We start from the raw sequence: 26,438 nt of genomic DNA on the forward strand, positions 1-26,438 counted from the left end.
TGGAATACAGACTTTTGAACTAAGACCTAATGATTTTTTGGATTTCCTCATTGTCTTTTGTTATGTCCCCCCTTTTTGTTTCTGATTCTGTTAATTTGGGTACTCTTCCTCTCCTTTTAGTTAGCTTGGCTAAGGGTTTGTCTATCTTGTTGATTTTCTCAAAGAACCAGCTCTTGGTTTCATTATTGATTTCAGCCCTGAGTTTGGTTATTGCCTGACATCTACTCGTCTTTGGTGTGTCTGCTTCCTTGTATTCTAGAGCTTTCAGGTGTGCTGTTAAGTTACTAGTATGGAATCTCTCCAATTTCTTTATGTAAGTGCTTAGTGCAATGAACTTTCCTCTTAGAACTCCTTTCATTGTGTCCCATAAATATGGGTATGTTGTGCCTTCATTTTCAGTGAACACTAGAAAGTCTTTAATTTCTTTCTTTATTTCTTCCCTGACCCCGTGGTCATTGAGTAGGGGGTTGTTTGGTTTCTATGAGTTCTAGGCTTTCTGTTGCTTCTGTTGTTGTTGAGTTCCAGCTTTAATCCATGGTGGTCTGATGACATACAAGGAGAATTAGTTCAATCTTTTTATACCTGTTGAGGGTTGCTTTCTGACCAAGTATATGGTCAGTTTTGGAGAAGGCTCCATGAGGTGCTGAAAAGAAAGCATATTCACTTGTGTTTGGGTGAAATGTTCTGTAGATACCTGTTAGGTCCATTTGATTCATGACATCTGTTAGTTTTATTACTTCCCCATTTAGTTTCTGTCTTGATCTGTTCATTAGAATGAGTTGAGTGTTGAAGACTCTCATGGTTAATTTGTGGCGTTTGATGTGTGATTTAAGCTTTAGTAATGTTTCTTTTATGGATGTTGGTACCCTTGCATTTGGGGCATAGTTCATCTTGGTGAATTTTTCTTTTGATGAGTGTGAAGTGTCCTTCCCCATCTCATTTGATTAATTTGGATTGAAAGTCTATTTTATTAGATACCAGAATGGCTACTCCAGCTTGCTTCTTGGGTTTGTTTGCTTGGCAAACCTTTTTTCTGCCTTTCACTCTGAGGTAATATCTATCTTTTTTTGCTGAGATGTGTTCCTTATATGCAGTAGAATGATGGGTCCTGTTTCCACACCCGTTGTGTTAACCTGTGTCTTTTCATTGGGGAATTGAAGCCATTGATGTTGAGAGATATTAATGTCCAATGATTGTTAATCCCTGTTAATTTGATGTTGGTGGTAGTAGAGTGTTTTGCTGATGTGCGGTTATTTATTACCTGTGATTTCCTGGGTGTAGTTGGCCTCCTTGGGTTGGAGTTTTCCTTCTAGTTTGTTCTGTATGGCTGGAATTGTGGATATGTACTGTTTAAATTTGTTTTTGTCATGGAATCTCTTGTTTTCTCCCTCTATGGTGATTAAAAGTTTTTCTGGGTATAGTAGTTGGAGCTAACATTTGTGGTCTCTTAGTTTCTGTAAGATATTTCCCCAGGACCTTCTGACTTTCAGAGTTTCTGAAGAGAAGTCCGGTGTAATTCTGATAGGTTTGCCTTTATTTGTGACTTGGCGTTCCTTGCAGCTTTTAATATTCTCTCTTTGTTCTGTACATTTAGTGTTTTTATTATTATATGGTGAGATGATATAATCTTTTCTGGTCCTATATATGTGATGTTCAGTAACACCACATATGTTTACAGACATCTCTTTCTTTAGGTTGGGGAAGATTTCTTTTATGATTTTGTTGAAAATATTTTCTTGGTCTTGGAACTTGGAGTCTTCTCCTTCTTCTATTCCTATTATTCTTAGGTTTGGTCTTTTCATAATGTTTTAGATTTTTTGGGTGTTCTGTGTCAGGAGCTTTTTAGATTTTGCATTTTCTTTGATGTGTCAATTTCTACAATTGTATGTTTTATCCCTGAGATTCTTTCTCCCATCTCTTGTATTCTGTTGGTGATTCTTGTGCCTCTAGTTCCTATGTCTTCCCTAAGTTTTCTGTCTCCATGATTGCCTGAGATTGTGTAAAAAATAAGGAGTGCTTCACGAATTTGTGTGTCATTCTTGCACAATGGCTAATCTCCTCTGTATCATTCCAATTTTAGTATATGTGCTACCAATGCAAGCAGAATTGTGTCTTAATTTCAAGAAAATTAATTGGACTTTATGTGACCTTTATGTATAAGTAAAGATAGGTATAGATCACAAGACACATATGTAACACACAGAGACTTAGTGAGTGAGATGACTCAGTGAGCAAAAGTACTTGTCACCAAGCCTGGGACCTATATGGAGAAAGGGAGAACACACACACTCATGCACAAACTACACACATATGTATATATACATACTAACATACCACATACACACCCATACCTACATACATAAATATGTATACTTATATACACACAGATACACATACCACATACACAGACGCAAATATGCATATATGCATATACATACAGATATTCACACATACGCATACTAACATACATCATATATACACACTAACACACACACCATACAGACACAGATATATATATGTACATACACACAAGTACACATACACAGATATATATACGAAGAGCTACACACACGTACACTTACCGCACACACACAAATATGCCATACACATACACACAAATACACAGACATGCATGTGTATACACACAGATACCCATACACACACACACACACACACACACACACACACACACACACACAGTGATTGTAGGCTGACATTTAATTTTTTCGCCTCCCAGAATGTTGACAATTATTACTGCTAAGATCTGAGAATGAATGAATGTCAGGCATGCATGTTCAGGCTGGTGTTATTTGACAAGCAAATGCAAACTCCGCCTCATCTCCCAGATGGGCAAGCTTCATTCGTGTGTAAAGATGAGTCTGTTTAAAATGCTCAAACACTAACACAGCAAAGGGGCAGATAATGGATTCTAATGCTTCCCTTCCTTCCTGCTGCAACCACAGCTGCCTCTGACTGGAGTCAGTTGCCTTTGGAATGTGAGGGTGACACCCAGGAGAGCCTTGCAGGTATTTCCCTTCAGCTTCTGAGAGATGGGAGGAAGCGGCATGCTCGAGGCTTAATCTCTATAGACTTAAAATGTCCATGATTCAGTCTCTTCCTTTATTGCTGTTTGTTTTTTCTAAAAGGGCTCAGTATGAAAATTCTTGACTCTCTAATAATCCCCTCGATGAACTCTTAATTCCGCATTAGGGGAGCAATACTATAGAGATCATTTCCCACTAGTTGCCTAATTATCACCAGTTAGGAGACAGCCTGAAGACCCAGGGCGATGTCTGTCTTTGCACCTGCAGAGCCCCTACCCTTCCTTCAAGTTCTCTCATCGACGGCCTCGCTGTGGGCATTGGGTACACACTGACTCCTCATTGTTCTCATGAAATGATTATTTTTCTTGAAAATCTTTGTTTCTCTACAAGAGTATCTTATATTTAAGGATGTCTGAATGGATACTACTCTCTGGTTTTCCATACGAAATATGAATATGAAGTTGAACAAAGACTTTGTATTCAAAATCATGGTGGTAGGCCATCTACAAGTATACACAGGGACTGTCAAGATGCCTCAAGTGTGTAAAGGTACTTGCTGCCAAGCCTGATGACCTGGGTTTGAACCTTGGGCCCCACATCACAGAAGAAAACCAGTTCCCAAAAGTTTTCTCTGACCTATGTATCTCTGCGGTGGCACACACTTACCTATATACAGACACATTTGCACAATAAATAAATGTAGTTTCAAAAACAAGATAAGCATATACTCAGGGTGCCTATACAGGTGGGGGGATCTTGAGTTATAAGCCAGTTTGGGCTTATAACTACATAGGGGGATATGTTATAAAGAAGCAAATAAATACACTCAGGATATTGCTATCTTCGCTTAGGCTTGTGTTTTTGAGTTAGGTTTCAAATACACAAATGCAAAGGCAGAAAGCAGGGAAGAAGCTGCAAGAGGTAGGGGTGAGGTCAGGTGGACGAGTGAACCTAATCAGGCAAAGGGAAACTTGTAGGATGGTGGAAAAATCTCAGAGGGCATGGTGCTTGCAGGAGTGAGGCATTTGTCAAAGCCATCATCCACACACTTAAGATATGTGTGTCTTAGTGTTAATTAATTTTGTTTCAAGCTTGGATTTTAAACCACATTCAAGAAAACAAAAGAGGTCTTTTGGATTTATTGTTAGGTTGAGAAAGACAAATGAATGATGGCTAGCATTGCTTTGCAGAACTATTCAATATCTACCTTCAGGGTTTGGACTTTTTTTTTTTCTTCCTTTCTTACTTTGCCTAAATGGAAAAATCAACCCTCATTGAGTTACTGCAGCTGGAAGTAAGAGAAAGCCAAGTAATGAGCAAACCGACAGCTGCCTCCTTGAGGTGCTTCATTTTAGTGCCAATGCCTTTAGGGACTCTTTGCAACTCCAGTTTGAGTCTTAACTTGAGCTATGAATCATGAGTGCTGAGGGTAGGTAGGGAGACTGCAGCAGCTCTCTGCTCAGAGAAAAGAGCATTCTGAACGGCTTCCAAATCAGCTTATTTAAAGAGATGTCTCAACACCACCAGGTTCATAACTTTCCATTCTTTTCAGCTTAGATGTTGAATGCGCCTTGAATTAGTTTAAAGGAGTTTAAGTATGTGTGTGTGGTGTGGTGTGTGTGTGTGTGTGTGTGTGTGTAAATGTCTAGAAGTAAAAGGGTCTTCACAAAAGAATGGGACTTGCTTTTTTGTAACTCAGAGCTCTCCCTCCTTGCTTCCTCTTCTAGTCTTAGGCTACCTGACTCCAGTGAGCCTCTTTTTGTTGTAAATCCTACATCCAGGAACATTTGATGTGTTTGACCAATTGCACAATATCTTCCTGTGTCAGTGAGGGTTTTCAGGAAAGACAAGACCAATAGGAGAGGGGTCCAGAAAGGCGAGCAGGAACATGTGAGAGAGATGGTGGTAGCTGAGATGGTATGGTGCTCCTCCATGGCACTTTGCTGGGTAGAGCTGAGACTAACAAGGCTGCATCCATATCCACTCAGCTGCCTGTGGCTGCTACGACTAGGCAAACTCATGCAGGATTTGTGTCCATATCAAGAGCAATTTGCCTTTGTGAAGTTCCACTAAGTGAAGAACTTCCTTTCACGTGCAGTTATCATGAGTTCCATATTCCTGCCCACATTGTTTAATAGTCTGGATCTGTTTTCACTAAAGTGTTTCTTAGCATTGGAATGTTGGGTATGATGGGTAACTGTAGTTGTCAACTTATCTGGATCAAGAGACACCTAGACATTTGGTAAAGCAGAATGCTAGGTAACCAGATGTGGTAGCTCATAGATTATGCCAAATGTACCAGCCTTCAGGAGGCTGAAGCAGGCTGACGATTGTGAGTTCAAGTCCAGCTTAGGCTGCCTAATAAGACTCTGTCTCCTCACCCCTACACCAGAAGTAGTATGCCTGGTGTCAGAGGGTAGAGGAGAACCTTGGGATGAATTAGGTAGGCAAGACTCTCACACAGCATGGAGAGAAATCACCCGGTCAGCCAGGGCCCAGGAGGAAGAGATAGAGAAGGTGAGCTGGTTCTATTCACTTCCCCACTTCCCTGGAACCTAAGCACCCTTATCCACTGTCCTGGCCATTGAAAGCCCATGCATATTCTCTGGCCTCTAGACCTGGGGCTCACTCCAGCAGCTGGAATTTCTCAGGCCTTTGGACTAGAACCAAGAATTTCACCATGAGTTTCCTCACCTTCTGACCTTAGGCCTTGAACAGAGTGGCAATGAGGCATTGCAGAATCCTTAGCCTGCAGGTGGTCTGTTGCCAGCCATCTTGGCAGTGGTGATCACGTGAGCCACTTCCTTCCCTCCTCACCTCCCTCTCCTCTGCCTCTTGGTGTACATCCCTTAGCAATCCAGTGGCTCAAGCCAGTGACTGCCATTGTGAATGTTCTCTGTTCTACTCTGGATTTCCTGCTCTGTCAATCACTTTAAACCTGCCAAGCAGTGATGTATACCTGGGCCTTCATATTTCCAAACTGGAATGTAAAACTCCTATGAAAATAATTTGCATTTTATAACTTGCCACAGAGATTACCTATTAAGCTGGTTGGGGTCTCCAGAGCTATAGGCTGAATGTAAAAAACGCGGGGCTAGACAGCCAGGGAACTCTGATATTCAGAGCTCAGTACCTCAGTGCCTGTTTTTGTAGGTGCAGTTTTATTTGGGCTGTTGGTGAGGGGAAGCCTTTTCCTATCCTGTCTCAGGGGCCTGCAAATTAAACTGGCAGAAAGCAGATTACAGGAGAAAATATTTGTTCAGACATGTACAACATGTGCTAAGTGGTGAATGAGTAACTGGGAGGGTTGGCGAGGATGAGGGATTATATGCCTAGTTTAGTAGGGGAAAGGGCAATGGGGAACAATGGGAAAATCAGTTGAGGAATCTTAGGAAAAACAAATGGGTTTCTAGAAGCATGAATGAGACATCAAAGTGTGACAGTGGTGCTCTTGGTCTTGGGACTAAACAGAAGGGATTTCTAACTATTTACTCTTTTCCTCTATCCTGGGATTGGACCTGCCCTAAAGTGAGGGTGCATGGCAGGACTTCCCAGAAATGTTTACTGTTAGTCAGATGAGGGTTGCTCTAAGAAGGCTTCATTTTGATCTGTTAACCTCCAGTCATACTCAGTATGAAGGATCTTTGTACTCAACTTGGGGTACTGTGCTAGTCACTGCAGAACATAGGCTCTCCAATCATGACTATTCATGAGCACCTTTACAGCTTAGAATTGTCAAATACATACTGTTAAACTGACAATACATTCCAGATACCTAGAACCTACTGAGAATCAGAACTTATTAGCAAGGACGCTACAGCAAAGCGATTATTTCCCTGTAATAATGAAGCAGCACTAAAAGCCTTAGTTATACTTTCAAATCTTTGTTTTTCTTTTTTCCTTTTTTGAGGTTGGGCAAAAACAATTAGAAGTGGCAGGGCTTCCTGGTGCATTTCCTGTAATCTCAGAACTCGAGAGTGGGGCAATGAAGAGCTCAAATCTGCCCTGAAATACAGAGTGAGACCCCACCTCAACGTCAGTACAGCAAAAATCAGTGTTCACTTTACGAAAGTATAGGTGAAGATACACAGTAGTAGTCTAGCATACAAAAGACCCTGGATTTGTATCCCAGCACCGCAAAAAAGTATATTTGCATATGAGTTTGGGGGTCATTAAAAGTTCCGGGTGGCCTACACATGAAAAGCAGGGACTATCACAATTAGAGCGGCCTTTGGTTTCTGGGAACTTAGCTGCTTGCCTTCGGAGCTGAGCCCCTCCAACCATGTGAGGTTCTTTCTGTCAAATCATTACACCCTTAGTCTCTAGCAATGACCCAGACTTGGCCTTGGGCATCTTCAGTGTCGGCTTTTGCCTTGAAGTCTAACATCTACATGGTTTGTGGGCTCAGGGCCCGCCTCACTCCCCAGGATAATACTTAACCAAAGAAAACTCCAGTATCCTCCCCTCCAACAGTAGATACTTAAGGTCCTTTTTTGTATCTCTGATGGGCAGAGAACATGAATCAGTAGTCTGATGGGCAGAGAACATGAATCAGTAGTCCTGGCTGGCCCCTGAACGGTCAGTTGCATGGACATGGCAGCGGAGAAAACTCTCCTGCCTGCTCCTCCTGTCCCGTCCTTCTCTTAGCATGGGCTCTTCCCTCCAGGATGCACACCCAGGCTCCAAAGGGCCAGTGACACTTGTTTGCACTGGTGTCCCCAGTGCCCTGAAAGATCCCAGGCATGTGGTTCTCAGTGGACATCAGTGTGCCCACGTGAACTGCCTTGCCTGATGGGCTTGCAAACCCTTGGTAAGGCTTAGCTTCTTCTCTCTGACTTCACCGATTTGCCAGACTCACCACTTCCTCTGATCCTGCTCACACTCTGGCAGCCAGGCTAGTTGATCAAGTTGGTTGTCTTTCCTTGCTCTGAAACTCGCACCTTCTCTCATTCTTTCCCTCTGCGGCATCTCTTACAGCTTTTCTCTACTTTATTACCACCAGCAACTTTCCCTTGGCTGTTACAGCAATGAAGACAGCAGGGAGTGATAAGGGAATAAAAATAAAGCAGGGTGATGGGTGAATCGCATATGGAACCTTGCCCTCTGCCAGGAGTCCCATGGCCATGAAGCTTTTCATTTCCAAGGAAGGTTTGGATTGCCTGGGTCCCTAGTTGGGATGCCAGGGATATCTTACTTGGTCTAGAAAGGGCACTGATCAAATATTGAAAGGTTATCATTGTTTCTGGAAACAGTTGTGTTGTTTGTGCAAGAGCATTAGCCCTGGAGGGATGCATTCTTTGAATGGGCACAAAAGAGTAACTAATGCAGACATTAGTGACTTTCCCTTGGCTGTGACCACAGTGCCTGACAGAAGTGACTTAAGGGAGGAAAAGTTTGTTTTGGCTCCAGTTTCACAAGATCTTAATCCATGCCTGCAGGGAAGGCATGGTGGAGTTCATAGTGGCATGTATTCTGCACAGGTTTCTCAAAGCACACAGAAGCCTGCTACGGTGACCTTCTGAGAGCCAAGCCCTACCTCCTAAAGCCTCCACGGCACAGCAAACTGGTGCCACCCACTAGGAAACAACATCGTAAACGCGAGTTCCTGGAGCATCCCCAGTGAAAGCATAACAGCTTCTAGTGTGGGCAGCCAGAAGTAGCTTACATGCTCCTCCCATCTCACATAAATAGGCATTGTTTTTCAAGGTCACCAACATAATCTTCTTGAGTTGTGGTTGGGCATAAAACACATCAACTGAACAAAGCACTGTGGTAGGCTGCCATGCTGTTGGAAATCCACCAGCATGCCATATGGTACTTTTACTAAAAGGTTCTTTAGGACACCATCTAGTCCAGATGCAATTTGCTGAAGGTAGTTTGTCTATTTAAGAGTAGAATTATATCTAAAATCCTTATCTCCTGTTTCAAGTGGTATTGATTGTCGGTTAGATTGTCAAACAAAACCAGTGGCCATCATGACTTGTATAATTTTAAATATGGCTTTAGTGGTTGAGTGTGGTTAGGTCCAGTTCATTTTTCTTTTCTTAACTTATACATAATACATCTCAGGTTGAATCAACACCGTCTCTGGCATGTTTCTCAGGGAGAGGATGGTCATGCATTACATCAGGGCCCCTGGGCAAAGCATGCCCTTGGCTCCATGGCACATATAGGTATGTAGGGCAATTAGGCTGTGGCCAGGACGGTGACTGTGAGGTGAGTAAGCTTCTGGCAGAAGGTCACCGAGTGCAGTGTGCATCAGAGCTGTTGGGTTACTTTGCTCCTGTTTAACCACTGGAATTCCGCCCCACCCTCCCCGTCAACCACCAGCACTGTCAGCATCTCCTTCCTGACTTTCCCCCGTCATCTAAGACTTTTAAAGGATAGTTTTTCTCTCTAGACTCTTGGCTTCATCAAGTGCGGAAACTCAGAGTGCTCTGAGGGGTATCTGTACAATGATTGGCACTTATGCCAGTGGAACCCTCAATTGAACTTTGTCAATATCTAGTTCCCTCTGCCTCACTCCATTAAAGCACTGGCTGTTGTTGTGCCAAGTAAACTATTGACATATGAGGGGCCCCATGTCCTAGAAGGATTGCTCCCTGCTGCAAGAAAACTAGAAGTCAAGGACTTGCCTACTACCAGGCCACTTCCTTTGTGGCCACTAATTGGGACCTTTGCTTTGACACATTAAGTAGGACATTTGCTATGACACATTACAACAAGTAGTCTGACCAGTTGAAGCACCAGATAAAACAGAATGAAAATTATTTCACCCAATCTCATTTCAAATATCTCCCTCAAACATCACACAGCTGCCCTACCTCAGATATAAGCTTTTTCAATAGAAAAAAGAAAAACAATGTAATATGGAGTTGAATTTTTGAGATTTTCTTAAATGCAGCCATTAATTTTAGGTCTTTGTGTAGAACATCAAAGTGGCACATAGATTAGGTGGATGTAATGATTACCGTGCCATGGTCCCACAGCAGCTTCATGATTCCTAACTGTGATGGAGTAACTGTGAATGGAGTAATCCAACTTGGATTGCTTAGTTCAAAACCATCTCCTTATGCATAGGTTCATGTGCTTGGACTTGTACAAAGCTATTTGAACTGTAAAAATTCAGTGTCACAAACCTTTGCTATTTCACCTTGCACTAAATTTATGCAGGTGTATCCCCACCCCTATAGTTTATAAACATGTGCAAATCACGTCGTACCAAAAAGAAATCTTATTTTATAAAACTGTTAATAACGTAAAATAGTTCCAGATACCTGATACCAAACATCTCTAAAGCTATAGTAATACCCCACACAGACCTTAGTTAATATGCAAAGAATATAAAAGACGTCGTACATATAACCAGGTACTCTTTTATGAAGACGTGCTTGAAAATAAGTTTTATCCTGTAAGCTGCAGTTTTTGGACAATGTCTTTCCTTGGCCACTGCTCCTTATTGTGTGGTCTGTTTTTCTCTTTGATGTTTACTTTAGGTTCTTTGAAAAAATAAATTGCAGTGACATTTAACAAATTTGTCCAGTATATTTCAGCCTGTACTTGTTCTTGTGCATTTTACCAAAGTACTCACTCCTTTTAAAATTTAATGAGTATTTTATTTGAGTATCCCATCTTGCTCTCAAGGAAAGCAATGCCCAACACAGATTCCCAAGACAATTGCTGGTGTGCATGTTTGTATAACATTCTCGACAAGAGCTTTGAACTTCTTCTCAAGCCTGAATGGATAGAGCCCTTGTTCCTTCTCTTAGATCGGTGACTTGCTTCTCTTGATTTTATGATGAAAAGAGAAAAGACTGATTCATCATTAGCTTCAGGCTACAGCCTGACAAATTTTCTTCTTTCTCCCTAACTAATCACCATCATTACTAATTATGCTCTAGAAAACAAACTGTAATGCCATCCAGGCTGGCTGAGTATGGAACAAAGCAGCATATAAATTAGAGGTGCCACTGTCAAAAAGGCTTTAAGAGGTGTAGCACCAAAAATAAGAACCGTGTTTCTGCTCTGCATCTGAACAACTTATTTGGATGGAGTTGGAAATTGAGTAGCGTAATCTAATTTTAAGGGAACTTAACGTTAAAATTAAGTGAACATTTCTCTGAGCATAAATTTATGAATTAGATTGCATGTTGGCTTTATTGAAGAATGATGGTGCTACAGGCCTTGGAGCAGAGCCAGGAAGAATGCTTGCATTTGTTCTAGCACACTGTTCAAAATGGCAGCTTTCTGGTAACCAGGAAGTGCCTCTGGGCACTTCACATACTGCAGTGCTCCAGTGGAGAGGTGAACTCACTTGACCTTCAGCCATGACTCCACCATGACTGTGTGGCTGATGAGGTCATATAGGCTCAGAGAAGTTAAGTGACTTGCCCTCATGTCATAGTCAGAGCTGATAAAAACAACAACAACAACAACAACAAACAGAGATAGGATTTTATCTAAAAGAAAAGAGAGAGAGAGACTGATTCCTCCTTGTTTTGCACTCAGTAATCCGTTCCCCAGGCCATTACTTAGAAGATGAAGTAAATAATATGAAGGGAAGATTAATCAGTAGATTGACATCTGTGATTTGGATTTGTCTTCAACTGTATTTACAGTGTGGGTGGAGGGTGTTTTCTTGGGCATAGTTGTTAAGGAAAGGTCTTTCATAAAATTTCAGGAATTTATCGTTTTAATAGTTTCCTATGATCCCCCTGTCCTACACGTCCCCCCCCCCACTATCATAGCTCAAAATAGCCTCTCCTTCCCCGTGTGCACATCACTATCTATGTCACTCTACGGCTTGACATTCACCATCCATGGGTCATGCTATGGCTTGATCTTTGTCAGTGAGTTTCGCACTAAGAGTACCTAAGGGTGGGATTTATCAACACACAATTTGGGGAGATTTTGTTTTTGTTTTTAAGTAAATTATCCTGGTTACAAAATTAGAAGAAGTGTCACTAGATCCACATCTAGATGCTCACAATCAAAAGCAAGTGCTCAGCAGACAAATATTTGGGAAGGAAGGTTGTGAGTTTTCTTCAGTGGCAGGCATCCTGAGAAGATGGGAAGGCTGTTGTCTTCAAAGCTTCATCATGCTCAGGTGCCAAAAGGGTGCTCTTTGTTTTTTGCTTTTTCAGGAAGGGGAGAAGGAACTAGACAAGGGGCAAGAAGATAAGAAGACCCTTAAGTTTTTCTTGTTAAGGGCACGTGTGTCCCTATTTTGTTTGTGTTCTATGAACCCAGCCTCCTGGGGCTTGTTCCCGTAGTTCTATAAGCGAGCACCACTTTTCTGCAGAGTCATCCACACAGCAATTGACACGCGTTGTATCCGTTGATGAGTAGGTTAGAGAATAATGGCAGTGTCCTGGGCTGATGCAATTTAAAGCTCACCATGTTATGAGTTTTATAAATCTACAGAAAGATTCTTCAGCCGTTAGCATCGTGGTAGTTTGGGTATGGCTACTCACCTTGCATAGGGCAGAGGGAGAGAAGACTACCCACTAGGGAGTGGCCACATCTACAGGACTTCCTATCCCATTTCTGATGGCCCACAGGAGCAATGCACCAAATCTTTCTAATTTCTACACAACTTTCCTGAGCCTGTTGCTCACATTCCTGTGACTATCATCCAGCCTATTGTGTCCCTCCTGGAACTCGCAGTGGAATATATCCTAAACAAACTGGTCGCAGGTCATCTCTATTTCTCTCAGTGACATGGTGTTCCTTTCAAGGCTTTGGTTTTACCTCTTCATGACTGTGACCCACCTCTTCATTGCAGTGCATTGCCTGATTCTACTCTATGAGAGGGGGAACTTGGCTCTTTTTAAAGGGCTGGCCACTGGAACTTTGACCAGGCTCCAATGATTATATGAGCAACACAAATTGAACTTACTTTTTTTTTTTCTTGTGGGTGGGGCAAATGGTCGAAGGGTGGACCTGGAAGGAATGAAAAGCAAGTGTGATCGGGGTGCATTGTATGGAATTCCAAAATAGTTAATAAAAGCATTGTGTTGTGGGGGAAAAAAGAAGCTGTGTTTTCAAAACCTGGTTGGAACTATAGTGACATTTGGAATGTTGCAGGTTGTCAGAGGCTAATAACCTTACCTTAGGGTAGCTTTAGCCACAAGACAGCCATTTTCAACAAAGGTCGAAAAGGAATGTGACTATCCTGTGACTATCTAATGACAGAGAAGCAGTTACAGCAAGATGGGGGAGGCTTTTCTGTGGACCTAAGATGCTGTTTGATGACATTTCTTAGCTTTGGGGTTGGGGCAAACTGGTAGTGTGTTGTACTCGCCTCTCTGCTATACCCACCAATGTATTTTAAACTTGCCTCCATTTATCACTTTCTTTGTTCTGTAAAACTGTGGAAAACTATTTCCACATTGACACATAGAATTTGGGATAACCTAAATCTGTGTTCCCAGGCTGTGGTCGTTCAAAACGGCTCCAGAATAACCTACCTCTTACTCTCTTTAAGATGAGACCTGTGTTTTTGTGTCAACATTCATAAAAATATCTTAGCACTTTTCTTCTCATCTTGTTTACCCAAGGCATGGCGCCTCTCTGTCTAACTTGATAGTCTGCTCACGGGTCTTTCCAGCCTGGCCCAGATGAATCCATCTTACTTTTAAACTTTTTGGTGTTTTTCCATTGCCTGCAAATAAAGCCGAGTGCCCGCCACTTAATGCTGGCCACAGTCTTCAGTCTATAGCCTGTGCTGCCTTCTTTTTCTAGCCTGTGGGATCCACTGTCCTAGCCTGTGGGAGAGTCCTCAGAGAGTAGGCTTTTTGAGAAATAACATTTATTTTACCCTTCATTTACTGAGGATAACTTGGAATTCATTCTGTCGCTGTGTTATTTCCCCAACCCTTAATTTATCTATTGATGATCCGAGGCATTGAATTCAGGGCCCAGTACATGCTAGGGAAACATTCTAATGCTGAGCGGCTGTTTCTTCCTTTTGATGGTGTCTGTGTCAAAGACCAAGCATAGGAAAAGAGCTAAAGCTATAAAATGCTTTGAGAAGACACCTGCAAGTCACTCTAGTACCGGATAAAACTCCGCAACTAACGTGGGAGGTGGAAGAAAATGGCTGCTGTTGTTTTCCTTGCTCACGTTGTTTTCTTAACCTGAAAACAGCCTACCTAGCCTCTTACTCTGCATGCCACAGCCTTCTCTATAGCTCAGATTTTTTTTTTTTTTTTTTGCTAGGCATTGTTAACTCCTCCAGCTCTTCTGACACAGTGTAACAATGCTTAAGTGGTTAGCGCTCCCAGCTCTAATTTGGGACTATCTGTAGGCAGATACTAAATCTTAGCTACAAGACGGGTATAAAAAGCGGGGTAGAGTGGCATACACTTGTAACCCCAGTGATGCCACAAGGAAGGTGAAGGTAGGAGGACCCTTGGCAGCTCTGTGGAAGCAGGGCTTGCTGGCAGTGGCAGGAGGGCTCTTTCGCCAGCTTGTCTAGACTGTTGGTGAAATTCCAGGCTTATAGGAGAGGGTGTCTCAAAACAAAATGTGGAAGGTGACTAATAACGACACTGGAGGTTTCCTGTGACTTCCACATGCATGTGAACACACATGAACATGTGTGCTCACACATATATGTATCTTTACCACAGTGCTTTTACATGACTGACCACTCAGATTAGTGGTTAGAGATGTGGCTGATTCTGATACGGACTTTCTGAATGTTATATTATTAATTTGGGTTCTAATAAAATATTAAAATAGGTGTGTTTAACACGTGAAAGTGTGTTTCTCTCTAAATCATCTAATTTTATCAGTGACTAATTTTTGTATGGTATGCCCATGGTGCACATCTCTCATGAGTCTCCCCCTACCTTGTTTGAGGCAAGGTCGCTCTTGTTTCTGCTGCGGTGCTGTGAACTCCACGCTAGCTGGCCTCGCTTCTGGGCAGTTCTGTGTCTGCTCCCCATTTCACTGTAGTTTGCAGTGCTGGTAGGACAGATGTGGGCTGCCAGTTCCAGCTACTTTTCATCTGAACTGAAGTTGCCAGGATTTCATGGCAAGTGCCTTTACCCTTTGAGCCATCTCTTTGGCACATACTTTTGGTCTTCAAACTGGGTTGTTTTTCATGCATTCTAAATCTTTAATTTCAACAATATGTATATCAAAGTGGGTGGTTGTTTTTAATTTCACAAAGGAAATTAAATTGGACATATAAGAGGCTCATGGCAAACAGTTCTTTCCAGAATCATGACTCCATGCAAAGAAGTAGAATATGGATGCTTTTTGACAGGAAACAGACCTGAGCAGCCTTTGTTGAAAACCTGAAGGACAGAGGGGGCCCTCAAACCTCATTTCCATTTCAATAAGTATCCACTTCTCCCCTTGAGACCAGGAAGGCCTATGCACATAGATAGATAGATAGATAGATAGATAGATAGATATGGATATCCTTCCATTAGTTCTTTACAAACAATTGAGATGGCTGAGTTAAGAGCATTTGCTTTTAGGACCTGGGGGTATAACTGTGGTAAAGCAGTTGCTAGCATGTGCGAAGCACTGGGCTCACTCCCCACTATGCTGAAAATCTCACAGAGTTTAAGCTTTTAGTCAGGCAAGCCTAAATAATCATGAAATTGAGAGAACTGACTTGTGGTTTCTCTGTGGGGCTGCCTCTTGCCTGCAGCGCTTCTAGGTCCATTGCAGCCCTGCTTTTGTTGTACATTTCTCCTTCCGTTCTTTTGGTCTCTTTTTAAAATGTATTGATAAGAATTATCTCGCTAAAGGTGTTTGGAGAAAGAGATAAAAAGATGGGCTTTGTGTGCTTCTGCCTGTGGGGTTATTTCAATCCGCTCTGAGAAAGGAGCGTACTGTCTGTCTGCCTGCAAATGTCACAATGAGACCCCTTCCTTTGTGTAATCCACACAAGCTGGTAAAAAGAGAAACGATGCTGGCAGACAAACTACCTGCCACGCAAACATGAGGACCAGTGGTTGGATCCTGAGCACCCAGCTTGGTAGGTGTGGTTACTTCCTTTACACCCAGCGCTTAGAGCGCAGAGACAGGGACCCATGGGTAAGCAAGCAAGCAAGCTAGCTAGGCTGGCTGAGGAGCAAGCCGTGTGTTCAACTGAGAGTGCCTGCCACAATGACTAGTTTGGAGAGAAACTGAGGAAAACTCCTGGTTGTTGGCTTTGGGCCTACACAGACAGTGGCACAAAAAGGAAAAGGAAACGGCAAATCTTCGAGGCGATGGAATTCGCTAGTTAACCTGATTTCATCACTGCACAGCATGAACACAGCATTGTGCCTCACTAATTTGTGGGAGTATAATTAAAGAGAGGAGCGGTCATAAAACAAGAGGGGCTTACGCAAATAAAGGCAAGGACTTGTATTTGATTACCCAGTGGGCATTACAAGAACCCTACAGTCTCACCGGTGGGATGTTTTTAAGATGGACCCAGGAACAAGATTTTTGAGCCATGTTCTGTTTTAACTAATCCACATTGCAATGTCTTAATTATTTAATTAACGGATTCATTAATTTCATTTACATTCTTTTTTTCTCCCTCAGAAATTAGCACATGTATGAGTGCTAGATGCCCGCGAGCTTGCTGATCCCCTGGTGACCTTGAGAAGACCGGCCCAGGGTGGTGACTTTTGAGAATCGGCTCTTTGACCTTCCCGTTGCCCCTGCCCTCTGCCTGTCGGTCCACGATGGAGACGCTCTCCCAGGATTCCCTGCTGGAATGTCAGATCTGTTTTAATTATTACAGCCCCCGACGAAGGCCCAAGCTGCTGGACTGCAAACACACCTGCTGCTCGGTGTGCTTGCAGCAGATGCGGACCAGCCAGAAGGACGTCAGGTGCCCCTGGTGCCGCGGCATCACAAAGTTGCCCCCGGGCTTCTCTGTATCGCAGCTCCCGGACGACCCCGAGGTCCTGGCCGTCATCGCCATCCCACACACTTCCGAGCACACCCCAGTCTTCATCAAACTTCCAAGCAACGGGTGCTACATGCTGCCCTTGCCCATCTCTAAGGAGCGCACGCTTCTGCCCGGAGACATGGGCTGCCGCCTGCTGCCCGGGAGCCAGCAGAAGTCCCTCACTGTGGTCACCATCCCTGCGGAACAGCAGCCGCTGCAGGGCGGCGGCGCCGCCCCAGAAGCCGCGGAGGAGGAGCCCGACAGGCGAGGGGTGGTGAAGAGCTCCACGTGGTCTGGCGTGTGCACTGTCATCCTGGTAGCCTGCGTTTTGGTCTTCCTCCTGGGCATTGTCCTACACAACATGTCCTGCATCTCTAAGCGCTTCACTGTGATATCCTGTGGTTGAAGCCTGTCACAGGGATGCCTCTTGCGGGTGCCAACTTAGGGGTGAGCAGGGTGTTGGTGATGGGATCCCTGTGACGAGATGGGGGTGACACTGACCATTTGGTGCAAGTGCTGGCCTGTGACTGGCCACTTGATTCACCTGAAGACAAGGGCAGAGGGTGAGGGCTCAGCAAGATCCCAGGAGAACTGTTTGAAGATGGTGATGGCTGTGAAGATGTCTGCATGCTTCCTCCTAATTGTGTAGTTAACGGGCTGTAACTTATGATTTTCCAAAATCATGTTCCCAAGTTAGACTTTCCTACTTAGACATGAAACTGTTCGTGTGGGTGCAATGAGCTCTCTAAATACAGTAGATGGTAGGTTAAACCAGATGCTGTGTACGCAAGTAGAAGCAAACCTCAAATCCATGTTTAAAACAGAAAACAGTGAAGACGCAGAACTGGCTGCCGTGCTGCGTGTGTGTGTGTGTGTGTGTGTGTGTGTGTGTGTGTGTGTGTATTACTGAACCCTGGTCTTCATGAACTTTTTATACATTTTGAATGGCACCCAAATCAAAATAATCAAAACAGACCTTTTGACTGTTAGAAGAAAATATTTGACCACGTGTCTGCAGTGTGCTGTGTTTTGCTGTGTGCCCCATTTCTCTTCTTATGATTAGAGCTTGCTGCCTGTGACGCTGGAAGCCCAACAGGAGAGTGATGAACTGGGAAATAGCGAGAAATGCCTAATTCCCCAGGAAACCTATCTGCCAATTTTTCTCAAGCCATCTCACAAAATAAGAATTTAAAATGTAAATATTGTGACTCTGTGTGCATATTGTGTGTGTGTGTATAATTTGATTTACCTCAGGTTTTTGAGTTTTTCCTGAAGAATCCTGAGAGTAAGACTTTGAGGGCATGCATATGCCAGGAGTCTGAAACACCAGCCTCCTGGTCAGTTCCTGGATCTTTCCCTTTGGGGATTCCCACCCCCCTCCCACATCACCTCCAACACTCACTTGCCGCTTTGCTGTGTGTTGCAGTAAAACTGGACAGACGACGTCAGAAGAACCTGTCATTTTCCCTCAGTTTGGAGGGCCCTGTGTAAAAGTCACAAGTGTTGCTAATTAACCACACACCTAGATGGGCATTTTAATAGACAGTCCTTGATGATCATTTTTTTTTTGAAAGATAGTCCTGTAAGACTTAACTCATTTAGAATCTCAATTTCATCTTGTTGGAATCAGCAAGAAAATGTTTTGTATTTCAAAATGTTTCTACTGACAAAAGTAGCATGGAAAAAAAAAAAACAACTCATGTTCTGTATGTAAGTGGACCAATTTCTTATGAGTGCGCAACTATTTTTAAATGTGAATTGATGAAGAAAGATGTCCCTGTCCCTGGCTGTGTGTGCATTTGGATATGGCTATGAGCTCTATGGTCCTCTTCAAACTCTTTGTGGAACTAGGAAGCTAGTGATATTAACCAAGGAATCCACTCAAATGTATCACTCTTTGCTGTTCTGTTGAATCCCTGAAATGGAAGGATGGGAAAAGCAATGGAAAGGTAAGCACTGATAGGCGGGCTCTGAAAAACGAGGTCAGAGACAGCCCTGTAAGATGGAGGCAGTGTTTGCACGGTACCCTCCATCTTCAAGCAGCGCAACAGATGTGTGCTAAGGTGATGTCATTGCTGTGAGATAAAACAAACAGATGATGGCTGTAATACAAAGCTAACAATTGGCATGAAAATTCAACATCAAATTATGAGCTCTGGTTTTTAAAATCTTTCAAATTTGTAAGACCTTTAGAAAAAAAAATGTATTTGAGGGCTCAAACTAGAAATTAGGTTAAAATACCATTTTATTGTGTAAGCTATTGGGCATTATACAACAAATAATCTAGGATTTATTTGGTATTAATAATTTAGGTATCATTTTAGCTGAAAACTGTCCTCTATTATGTAACATAATATACTGTTGGGTTAGCGTCAATTTCTCAAACTCCCAGGCTGCTATAACGCATGTCTGACCTAATTTCTATTTCTCTTGGAGGGGCAAACACACAGACAGAAACGTTGCGTTGGAAACATAACATTAGCCTTGCAGTTTTAAGCCAGGCCATATTTAAATTAGTTTGTGAGAGATGTTTGCATACCTTTCTATACAGTAGAAAATGAATGATCCTATAGTGCAGTGTGTGATAGAATTCTAGTTCTTTAGGAAGCTATTTGTAGACACTACTGTATGTGTTGACATGGTGCCCTGTGTTTTTTATTGCCAAGCTGTATAGTAAAAATGTCCACAGAACCTCTACTGAAAAACAGTCCATGCTAGAGCTGCAATTAAGCAAAGTCAGTTTGCTTCCTGGTAGACTCTTGACTTTACAACCTGACAGTAATAACCCAAGTCAGAGCCTTTCTATGTGTGCTTGATCTGAGAAACATTATTTAAAACTGTTGAAATGGATTCTGCCTATGGTTTGCATATGTGTGTATCCGTGTGTGTGTGTGTGTGTGTGTGTGTGTGTGTGTGTTTTAGAAAGGGTGTGGAGAGGCCTGCCAATTTCTATATACTTGATGTGTGAGCTTCTTCTGGAATTTACCCCACAACACTACAAACCTATCACAAGCAGCCAGGGCTTGAAGTTGTGTGCCAGTGGCAGACACAGCAGTGATACCCGAAAGGAGCCTCTAGTGGCTTCATCTTGTAGGTGAGCTCATGGGGGGAGGAGGGGGGAGTGGAGAGGAGTGTGCAAGTTGTAATTCTGCAGCTAGAGGACAAGACCTGTGTGGTGCTGTGCTCTGTTTTGCTTCCCTGGGTACACCACCTTCCCTGCCAGGCTATGAGTCTTCACAGGGCCTATGAATAAAAGCCTTTGCCATGTCAGCTACTGCTTTAAGAATTGTTTCAGAGATTAATTTCTTTTTAGGTAGCTTCCTTTCAGGGAAGAAAAGGAGAGTTGATTTAGAGGTGAGTATAGATGCTAAAAGAAAACTTTCAAACCGTGTGATTTGAATATTTAGAAGCGTAAAACACTGGCCAGGGCCCTGCCCCCATACATCAAGGACAATGAGTGTTGTGTAAATAGTAACCTATAAGAAGCATGAATTTTCTCTCTATTAATGATCTTGACACAAGCAAGAGAATGCCTACTGTGTTAAGTAGAGCCAAGTATGCCACTTCATATGTTGTCTTTAGAAAATTTTGTATAATGACTTGGAACATAAATTGTAAAGACAAAGGCAAATTGGTTCTGAGTTTCAATCACACCTTATTATCGGGAAGATCTAAGGTTTTTTTTTTCTTTTTTAGAAATGTAATTACATTTCAACCTCTGCATGGCTCACAGAGTGGGTCTATTGGAGTGTCAGCTGTGTGTTGGTTCAGCTCTTGGAATTTTCTAGGTCAGTGCTGCTTGATAGAACTTTTTGGATTGATTGAAATTGTTCTGTAATCTGTGCTGTTTAGTAGATTGGCCACTGGCCGCGTGGCTGTTAGGTGAGAAAGTGGGGATGACTGAAGTGGCTTTTAAATGTTCTTTAATTTTAAGTAATTTAAAGTTAAATGTTCCTATATGGCTTGTGACCACATTGGCCATAATGGCACCAAGAAGTTCACAACGTAACAGTGGGGCCAAGAGAGAGTCTGTAGGCTAGTAGCAATTTGCCAAAAGAAATTCCTTTCTAGGCTTAAAGAAGTTTATGAGCTCAGGGGGAGGGGGGTGCTAACGAAATTTCATCCATTGTTCTTTGGGATTATTATTTAGATACTTTGAACCAAGAAATAAGCAGTGAAGCTTAAAGGAAGCTTTATAAGCCTCTTTTCCAAGACCATTAGCTGCATGTAAATCTATTGTCCAAAGCTCATAGCTAGACAGTAGCTGTAAAATTTTTGACTTGCAAGCTATGCATGACCTGTGCTGTGAAACTGTGTTTAGGATCTTGTGGCCAAAAAGGATTCAGTATTACAGAAAATCAAATAAATAACGGTCTGATGAAATCCCCGTTCACCTTTGATCTCTTTCCCCGACTTCATCACTGTACCAGTGAGGAAGGAAATCCATGAGCAAGCATGCTTTTCGGTGTTCAGGGTGTTTCTGTTTGCCCTTGAAGTCGGCCAGTTTGTCATTGTGTTTGTGTGGGCATATGTGGGTGTAATTTTTTGGATGCCAAGCCAAAATGAGGCACTATTTTTAGAGTGAGATGTGACATTGTTTCAGTGTCTCCCTTCTTAAATTTAGTTATCATTAAAAGGGTTTTAACGTTGCACAAAGGCACTTTTTACATTTTTTATAGTTAAAAAACAAAACATGACCCAATGGAATTTAGAAAGTGGAAGGTTATTGTAGCTATTCTGCAGAATTACTTTTGGGTAAAAGGAAGCAGAGAATTCAGCTTGAGATAACATTTTCATATAAGCAGTCTGTGGCTGATGGTCTGGCATTCATTCTGCTTAGATTTTGATTTAAAGTGCTCTGTTTCTTTGTTTGAAAGTCTTTGGGATGGTGAAATTGCTTAGCCTGCCTCTTCATTGTCCCCATCCCCACCCCCTAATGTAATGGAAACCAGGATTGTTTGCTTTAATGGAGCAGAATTGGGCTAAGTTTTTAATGCTTTAGCCATTGAAAACTAGCAGTAGGAAGACTGCTCTTTGGGGATTGTCTTTAACTTGTATGTGCATGTTGACCAAATGGTGTTTTTGTAAGCCTTTCAGACGTTAGGAGGCCAAAGGTTATTCATATGCTATGGGCGGTACCCAAACGGCTGCAGCTCCTCTTTCCTTAAGAATGATGCTCTGGATCAGGCTGCATTCTGTAACCACAGCAGATGTCAGATTCACACCCTGGACCTGCCTCCATCTGGACTTAGATGGAGAAGTTGCTTCTTGACATTTTCACCATAATCAGTAAAACATCACCTGCCAGGTGATCGTCTTCACCCAGACAGAAATTCCAGGCGAAAATGAGACAACCAAGAGAATTTACTCATGCTGTCTATTCGAAGGAGATAGTTGGTGGATTTTTCCCGCCCTGAAACTCTTGAAAAATAAGTGGAAATTCGAGCCTTTTTTTTTTTTAACACAACTGACTTACCACACTACAAACACACACAAACACTTTAGCAGCAATTGGAGTTAAAATAGAAAAGATTGTTGACGCTATTTTCTCATTCATGGATCACGAAGTACTGAATTTCTGTGTTAATTTTTAAGTATCTGCTATGAGCTCCATGTACCACATCAAACCAACTCCCTTGGGGAGTGTCTTAAACACTTAAGACTTCTCCATATGTGAAGAGGCGACTAATGCTATGTAACATCATTGGGAAGTGATTGATCACTGAGGCGCCAAGCAGGTGGGACATTTGATTGCTGACTACCGAATAGTTTTTCTTTCCTTTTTTTCTGTTTTGGTTCCTGTTGCGTGTCAAGATTTGTAACCCACTCTCCCTGAACTCCTCCAGTGTGAATCCATTTCTCTGCACACTTCCCTTGCCTTGCTTGCCCTGGCCAATGGTCTTTTGAGTGTTCCCTGTTCACTGCCTGGGGTATCCCCATGTGTGCATCTCACACTGTAGTGGTGCTTGAAAATGCTTATCTCATTATCTGGAGTTTAATCTAAGGAAGATTTTTTAAATATATATGTATACTATTTATATTATATCATTAGGGACAATCGTTATTAGAGCAGAGAAGTGAGGGCCCCCTGAGAGCTCCGAAAGCAGACTTCTCCTCTGTTCTTCACACAGCTTACCCTGGATCTTTCCCCATTTCCCCATCCCCATGTTCTGAACGCATCTCTAGATGGAGGGCTACAGTCCACAGGACAGTCTCCTGCAATCTCCCTGCCCAGTGAGTTACTGTGTTATTCTAACAGGAGCTTTCCGAAGGGACTAGTCAGTCCTTACTCTAGTAGTAAGTGTTTGGAAATAATGATAGCAAGAAAATGTGGAGTAGAAAGGAAAAAAGAAACATGTGACAAATATGTCCTTCAGGGGGCAAGTTGATACCTACGTTATCTTTGTTTGAACAGTAAGGCTGCTGTCTTACACTGTGCTGGCAAGGTGGGCTCACACAACCCAATGCTGAAGAGCCCTACCTGAGGGGATGGTAGAGACAAAGCCCTGGGCTCTGAACAGGTAGGTAGATCTGCCCACAAAGGGAGAAGCTATTTCTTAAAAGAGGGGAAAAATTGTAATGGAATCGTAGTTTCAAAGGAAAACTTGGCACTATCTGTCAGCCATGGTAGAAGCCAGTTGAAAATAGCAACATTTGACCTGGGATGACTTCCTCAAACCCGACCATTCCATCATGGACTACCAAATTCAGTTGAGGATGCTTAGGTTGAAGACACAGAAGGAAAGTGCTTGGCTGATGAGGACAGTCCCAAGGAGTTCTCATCTTTTCTGTCACCCTCTCTGATGCTCTTGGGTTATCAGGGCTATAGAAAATTCCGGAGCCTGCTATGGAGTGAGTGCAAGTGAAGCCTGGTACCCTCTTTCCTGTGGGAAACTACTAATTCAGTTAGTATGCTGTGACTTGTTGAATCATATGGTTATGTTCTGGCTGCTGCCATTTATTATATTTATATGTATTTCACCGCTTGTTGGTGTGGCCTCACTTGATGGTCATAGGTGTGGAAGTTGCTGTCGGCTTGGGGAAGTTGGCCACAAACTCCCGACATAAGACGTATATAACCACCATCAGCTCCCTTCCCTTCCCAAAGCTCCATGTGTGGGCTTCCTGGTCTTGGATAGCATACTGCAGTCAGATGGTGATATTAGTGTTGTTAATTCCAGTTCCTGACATGTTTCATTTTTAATCACAGAGACTATTTATTTGGTGAGCGTTTCTTTGAAAGGGCCAAATTGCCCTACAGATAAATGAGCTGTGGGACAGTGTAGAAATTTGTGTCCAAATGTTGCCAAATACTGACTTCATAGGGGATACCAAGCTGCTGTTTATCAATCTGAATGTCTTAAAAGCATTCCTGCTTGCTCTCTCTATTATAGATGGTGTCTTAGCCAGTCCTGAGTTTTTCCAATGAACCTGATTTTAATACATGGTATTTTTGTATGCCAAACTGGTGTCTTGTCCTTTGTATATGTGGTAATGTTCATTTTACGACTACTGTTAAAACACATTTGCTATGATTAAAATTAAAAATGATTTCAAGTAGATTCATGCATTGTATTTTTTTCTCCCTACCCCACAAAAGAGAAAAATTCACTGGGACTTCTTTCGTCTTGGAAATTAAAGCAATAAAGAGCTCCTAAATCAAGGATTTTTAGTAGGGGTGACTTTCAAATGACTTGAGAAGCCCAAGAACGGGTTTGTAAAGAGGAAGCTCCAGCCTTGAGTTCTGCAGCTTTGAGTTCTGACGGCTTGCGGTGACTTCAGTCCTTACTGCTTAGAAATGACACAGCATGCTGAGGACAGTCATGCTGGAGTGGATGCGGAGCACCTTCCTGAGGCCCCTGACTCTGCCTCTTGGCTCTGGGTTTGGAAAAGTGGCTTCAGATGAATGCTCTTTGTTGGTGCCAGCGGAGCACAGCACTTCCTGGTGGAAAGTGTCCTGGCTTTCTATCTCTGATCACATTAAGAAAATTCAACTCATTTTAGCGCACAGTCTCACTCTAATTACGGTGTTATCAGCGATTTGATCCACATGGACGCCAGCAAGAGCAGGCTTTGTGTCTGGTGGCTTTTAAATTCATAAGATGTGATGATGACTCGAGACTGTGTTTTGTTCCAGACATCAAGCTCTGCCTTGGGAAGTTTAGATTTTGACTGTGTGATATTTATTATGCTTCTTTACAACCCCCTACCCCTGGTGTGACTGCTCCTGGTCAGTGTGGGAGTTGGGCAGCCATCCCCTTGCTAGTATCAAGTGTTCAGTCAGAGAGCTCAACAACAAGAGGGCAGAAATTTGTGGAAATAAATTCCTTGACTTTTCCTGGGCCTGGCTCCCATGCCTGTGCTGGGTAAAGATGATACCTTTGTTTGCAGGGTGATGGAGATAGGGTGGAGCAGAATGGGAGCGTCATCATCCGAAGCCCTCTAGGTGCCATACTCCATCTCTTCAGGTAACACTGTTGGCTGCTTTAGATTTCCTGTGTTGTGGGGCAGGAATTTTAGTAATTTCAGATACAGAAGGCAACAGCAGACCAAAGAAACAGTAACACCCAAGTCTGGATTGGTGAGCTTGTGGTTTAATTGGAATTACTTATAGGAACATGGGAAGCTACACCACAGAAATAGAGGCCCCCTCTAACATTTTAACTTGGGAAGGAGAGAAATCCTCAAGCCTTGCCCACCCTGTTGGTGGGCCCAACTTTGTGAGAGTCTTCTGCCAGTAAGCACAGCCAATTCGACTTCAAAACCACAAATGACACACGGCTGGAAGGAGAAGGAGGTGGTTGTCAGTTTCAGAGTCCTTGCCATTCTAGTCTGTCTCTACACAGGAAGAAGTGTGAATACTCAAGATCTGGGGGAGTGAATACTCCCTTCCCTACCCCCTACACCCAGTGTACACACCAAATCCTAGGGAAGATTTTCCAAGAACGAAAGCCTGGTTGCAATGCATCACTTTTTCCATACTTCTCTGTCTGGCGCTGGTCTCCGGAGGAGAAACCCGTCCTTGATGCACATGGTACAGTGCAAGGATGTGCACAGCGAGGTGAGGGGAGACCCCTCTTCCGTGACATACGGTGTTGGGCTGCATGAGGTCAGGTGAGGGGAAGTCCCTCTCTGGTGCACACCGAGCTATGTTAGGCTGGGTTTGGCCAGGTGAGGGAGGCGAGCAGCCCCAGGATTAAGGCTGAGCCTCTGCTTTTCTTTTTATAGGTTTGAAAACTTTTGTGCAATTCTACTTGACCCAGAAAACAGTACATCTATAATTGGATTCAGCTTCTCTCCCCAAACTGACTAATTCCCCTTACCTCTCTCTTCACACGCTTGTGTGTGATTATTTGTTCCTGTGGTTTTTAGTGGGAAGAGTGACTATCTGGATATGTAACTTGTGCGTTTGTGAGCACATTTGTGTTATGTACGCCGTGTTGTGTGTGTCTCTGTTGCGCATGTCGGTGGTATATTTGCCATGTTGT

General features: G+C 42.9%; 1 protein-coding gene and 1 non-coding gene across 6 annotated transcripts in view; one reads left to right on the top strand and one right to left on the bottom strand.

Moving 5' to 3' along the window:
* Window positions 1–24,512, top strand: part of Rnf152 (ring finger protein 152) — an 86,958-nt gene extending 62,446 nt beyond the window's left edge. For all 5 annotated transcript variants that reach the window (XM_060371511.1, XM_021654004.2, XM_021654003.2 and 2 more), the window contains one exon: window positions 16,599–24,512. In XM_060371511.1, the coding sequence (XP_060227494.1) occupies window positions 16,742–17,356 (615 nt within the window). In that variant the 5' untranslated portion in view covers window positions 16,599–16,741 and the 3' untranslated portion in view covers window positions 17,357–24,512. The remainder of the gene's footprint in view (window positions 1–16,598) is intronic.
* On the bottom strand, window positions 2,003–2,104 carry LOC132649119 (U6 spliceosomal RNA). The gene has a single exon (XR_009587553.1). It is a non-coding gene; the product is annotated as a U6 spliceosomal RNA (small nuclear RNA).
* Window positions 24,513–26,438: the final 1,926 nt, after the last annotated feature.

This window comes from Meriones unguiculatus, chromosome 18, assembly GCF_030254825.1.
Source record: "Meriones unguiculatus strain TT.TT164.6M chromosome 18, Bangor_MerUng_6.1, whole genome shotgun sequence".
NCBI lineage: Eukaryota > Metazoa > Chordata > Mammalia > Rodentia > Muridae > Meriones > Meriones unguiculatus.